The following is a 4,767-nucleotide window of genomic DNA, read 5'->3' as shown; positions in this document are numbered from 1 at the left end:
AAAAATGGACATAATTCAATGATTTATTTTTATATTCTTTTTATTATTATTTATTCATCATTTACATTGATGTTATTTTAATTAAATATCCATAATACATAATAACAAATATGAGAATTAAACAATACAAATATAAAGATTGATTTAAAACACAAAAAGATTTGTAAGAGTTGATAACAGTAAGTTTACTAAATATGAAATGTATAATGAAAATGTATAATGAAAATGTACAAAAACTAATAAATTGAAATAAACTAAAAATTGAATAATTTATTTCATAATTCATTTAATATACTTCCATTTATTATTCTTTATTTTTTATTTAATTTAAGTTTTAAACATTCAATAAATCAACTATTAGCATATTAAATTCGATATATTCATTATTTCTGCCTATTTTGTTAATGTTCATATTATTTTTATATTGAATTATATATTTATAATGAAGTTATAGTATATAATACATTTATTATAATTCCAATAATACCCCATATGTTAAGATTATTTTATACACTGTATTATTATTATAGTAATGTGTTGTGTGTTATTATTTGAGTGCCATTAATTAAATTCATAGATATATTTTTATTGGTATTATGTTATTAAATTGATTAATGTTATTGTATCAACATTTATCCATTGGAATTATATTCTTTATTAAATTTATAAAATATATTTTTTGAAGTATTTAAATAAAAATATTTGTAGAATATTCTATGGTGTTAAATAGAAAATGATATTTTAAAATTACAAAAAAAAATTAAAATACATTAAATAACGAAATACTAACACAAAGAGGAGAAAAATGTTTACAAAAATAATTAGTTAAACTCTTTTGATGTGAAAAAAAATGAATTAAAATTTAGTAATTTGATACAATAATAAAAGTCATTTTGAAGGATCATAAAACAATGACACACCTAATTCATCTTCACTTATTTTACTACTTGTCAAACTTTGTTGATTTGGAGTTGTTGTTTTAGAGTCAGGGAGAGGTAAACTTGGACTAGTGAAAGGAGTAGAGATATATTGTATTTGTTTAGTTCCTTTTCTTTGAGTTAAAGAAGGGCTATTAATAGAGATATATTTTGTTTCCATAACTGAATTCTTAAAATCTAATTTTAATTGATTTTTTTCTTGTTCACGTTTTTTTGCAAAATAAGCATCAAGTTTTTGTTTATTTGCTGTATTAATTGATGTAATATTTTCTGGCTGTTTTTGTACTTCATTTAGTCTAAGCATTGGAGTTGTTGATTCTATCATCTCTTTATCAAATAAAATATAATCATCATTATCAGTTCTTTTACGTAATTCAAAGTATCGAACTCTTTCAGTAAGTTCTTTATTATATTGATTTAATACAGCAATTTCTGAGTATAATGAAAATATATCAGTTTGTTGTTCAATAATTGTTCGTTGTAATTTCATAAATAAATCCATAATTGATGTTGTAGAACTTATATATTCATCTTTTAAAATTCTTAATAACCGTGAAGTTGTTTCTGGTAACAATGCACATATTTGTTCTGAATCTTTAAAAACCATATTTTTAATATCTTTAGTCATTTTAACAGTAACTTCCCATTTTACTTTAGGTTTTTTATCAGTAAATGTTTGAATAACATTATTTGTAATCCAACTAACTACATTTGTTTTAATTATTTCAGCAAAATTTTTCATTGATACTTGCCATGAACTATCTTCTTTTAAATCATTAGATAACATCCATTTCATAATTAATGAAATCGATTTTAATGTTGGAATAATTCTATCACTATTTTTATTTGGTTTTGAAGTAGCAATAGTAGAACCAATATATCTATTAAAAATAATGTTTATAAGTACATTAACAGTAGCTGTTGGATAAATTTCAGTAATGTGAGAACCAATAGTTGTCATAAAATATTTAAAAGAACTATAAAGTATTAATAAATTTATTAAAATAATTAATAAAATAAACAAACTCAGGTAATTTTAAATCAAATATCTTTGTAAAAAAAGATTCTAAAATTTCTTGGACTTTCTTTAAATCACTTTGAGAATATTTAACTGAGGAATCTAAAAGATTTAATTGAATATTTTTCTTTGTTACTTGGTCTAATAATTTCTCAATACTATCTTGAAAAACATCTTTTACATCATAGTCCATATAAAGTCGAATTATTTTATTGTAAATAGAATTTCTTTGAAACATTAAATTTGGATTATGAATTTCTGCAATTTCTTTAATTGACACCCATTCCATTAATTCTAATACTTTACCATTAACAACAAAGAAATAAAAAATTGCTTTCATATTTCCATCAATTTCTTCTTCACTTAAATCTCTACTACAAAAATGTTTAAGTACTCCTGATAATATATCTGGTTCTAATGATAAGAACACTTCCTCAAATGTAGGAATTTTAAGTTGTATATCTTGGTTCATTAGGAAGGGTTCACTTAAAAATAAGTTTATTTTATGATATTTTTGTTTTTTTTTTTGTAAGCTATATATATTGAACTAATCTACTACTCAAATTGTCCTCTTCTAAAATAGATTTTGTTGTGTTGGCTTTTTTTTAATAACTATTAATGTAACTTTGTTTTATTTTTTCAAATATTTATTTCTCGTTTTTGTATATTTATTATCGTTTTTCATTTCGCCTTCAATTTTGTTCCTTTAATTATCATTTTGTTATTTAATATTTGTTTTTATTCAGATAGTTAAATTAATTTTTCTTTAAAATTCCAGTTCTATATTTATTAGGAATTTAAAACACGAATTAAAGGAGTGTAGAACATGTAGAAGCAAAAAGAATTTGAAACACTTCTTTTTCTAGTTGTTTCAATTTTATTTTCATTTACTTGCTTTTACAAACTCGGCATAAAATAAATAATGTAACCACGTCATTTTTATCTGAATGAACAAATGAAAAGATAAGGAAATATTAATTCTTCTAGTTTATTCAAAGAATTTTTCAATTCTATCCCCTTCTAAGGAGAGAGTTTCATTGAAAGAAAAGAGAAGATCTATCTACACTGTTCAATTTTCTCTTTTTTAACTCGACTTGTTATCGCTATTAGCAACTAATCTAATAAAAAGAAAGGACGTTTTGTTTCAATGAACGTTGTAATAAAATATGTCTCATTAATATTTTCTAATTTTCCAAGGTCTTGCGTCACTGGTTTCTTATTTAATTTTGCTTCATACTTTTATTGGCTTGTTGTCCCATTAAAATGTGTTGATATGGGTGGTTCAACGTTAGACCTTTCTTTATTACAAGTAGTTGCTTTTGTTATTTATTCAATTTTATCTCCTTTTTGTGGTAAAATAGGAGACAAATTTAATCCTTTTATAGTTATTAGGATAGCAATGTGTTTCTTTGTTGTTGCAGTTGCTCTCATTTTAATTTTCCCAGAGAAGTTTTTTGTTCTTTATATTTCTGTAGCAATTTGGCCTTTTTGTACAGCTTTTTATTGGCCAGTAACTACAGGAACAGTAGGATTTGAAGCTCCAATAGGTTGTGAGAATAGAAATACTTCACTATATCAGGTTTCATGGTCAATTGGTAAAGCCCTAGGATTTTTATTTGGTGGAATGTTAAAAGGGGCATTAGGGACTAATGCCTTGTATATTTGTATTGGTATTGTAGTAGTTAATATGATACTTTATCCATACCGTTATCCAAAAAGAATTCGTGATAAGTTAAATGCATTAAAAAATAAAAACAAAAAAGAAGAAAAAGAACCTAAAGATGTTCATGTTGAGGTTACAATGGTTCCACACAATGAACATGAAACTGATGATGTAGAAATTCCTACTGAAATGTTAAATCAAATTAATGCAGGAAAGTCTATTGAAGAAATAAAAGAACAACATAAAAACACACAACAACCTCAAGAAGAAATAAGTGATTTTAAGAAGTTAAGAATTAAATGGAATTCTCTTGATTTAAAGAATAAAACTTATATTTATCTTGGTTATATTATGCAACTTGGTGTTTATGGTACTTCTGCAATTCTTTCTAATTCATATGTAACTTTAGCTAAAGACAAAGATATTACTATTCCATTTGGACAAAACCCTGTTGAAATGTATATTGGTATTCTCTTTTTCTGCTATTTTATAGCTCAAACACTTGTTATGTCAGTAATGTCTTTCTCTACATTCTGGGTTTATTTAAGGAGTTTATTCTTATTATTCCAATTCTTTTATTTAATGTTTTTGATTACACTTGGTCTTTCTGCTCAACCATATGTTAATTGGTTCTTAGCTTTTATGGGTGGTTTAGCTGGTGGATTTGCATATCAAACATCAACATATTATTCAATGCGAGCAAGTGAATCAAGTAAATCAATGTTTGTTGGAATTAGTGAATGTGTTGGTGGTTTAGGAAATGCATTATTACCTTTAATAAGTGGATTATTATGTACAGGGTTCAATGATAATTATGTTCAAATCTATATTGCAGTAGGCTTTGTGATTGTTTGTATCATTCTCCAAGAATTTGTTTATCATATTGGTTATTTTATCAATAACAAAAGACAAGCAAAACGAGCTGATCCCACTGCAGGTTATCATGAATATACTCCAGACCAATCAAAGAATGTTTCAACACCTCAACCATCAACTGTTTCTGAATCAAGACAAAAAGGAGATGATTTAACTAATGTTAATTCTTTAAATACTCAACAGATTGAAATGGAACCAAATTAACTTTTACTTCTTGTTATTTATTCTTTTAAACTTCTTTATTTTGTATTAAATAATAAATCACTTAAAGT

General features: G+C 24.4%; 2 protein-coding genes across 2 annotated transcripts; one reads left to right on the top strand and one right to left on the bottom strand.

The window, feature by feature from the left end:
- Nucleotides 1-888: 888 nt before the first annotated feature.
- On the bottom strand, nucleotides 889-2,428 carry ENU1_150610 (GTPase-activator protein for Ras family GTPase; the record flags this gene model as incomplete). The annotated part of the gene is made up of 2 exons (XM_008860596.1): nucleotides 889-1,915; nucleotides 1,965-2,428. The coding sequence occupies 2 exons, from the start codon at nucleotides 2,426-2,428 to the stop codon at nucleotides 889-891; spliced, it is 1,491 nt and encodes a 496-aa protein (XP_008858818.1).
- A 675-nt stretch (nucleotides 2,429-3,103) lies between these two features.
- On the top strand, nucleotides 3,104-4,699 carry ENU1_150600 (major facilitator superfamily transporter, putative; the record flags this gene model as incomplete). The annotated part of the gene is made up of 1 exon (XM_008860595.1): nucleotides 3,104-4,699. One exon carries the CDS (start codon nucleotides 3,104-3,106, stop codon nucleotides 4,697-4,699), a length of 1,596 nt encoding a protein of 531 aa, XP_008858817.1.
- Nucleotides 4,700-4,767: the final 68 nt, after the last annotated feature.

This window comes from Entamoeba nuttalli, assembly GCF_000257125.1.
Source record: "Entamoeba nuttalli P19 unplaced genomic scaffold asmbl_6255, whole genome shotgun sequence".
In the NCBI taxonomy this organism is placed as follows: domain Eukaryota; phylum Evosea; order Mastigamoebida; family Endamoebidae; genus Entamoeba; species Entamoeba nuttalli.
The sequence above is the reverse complement of the archived record's forward strand: the minus strand, read 5'-3'. Positions and strand labels throughout refer to the sequence as shown.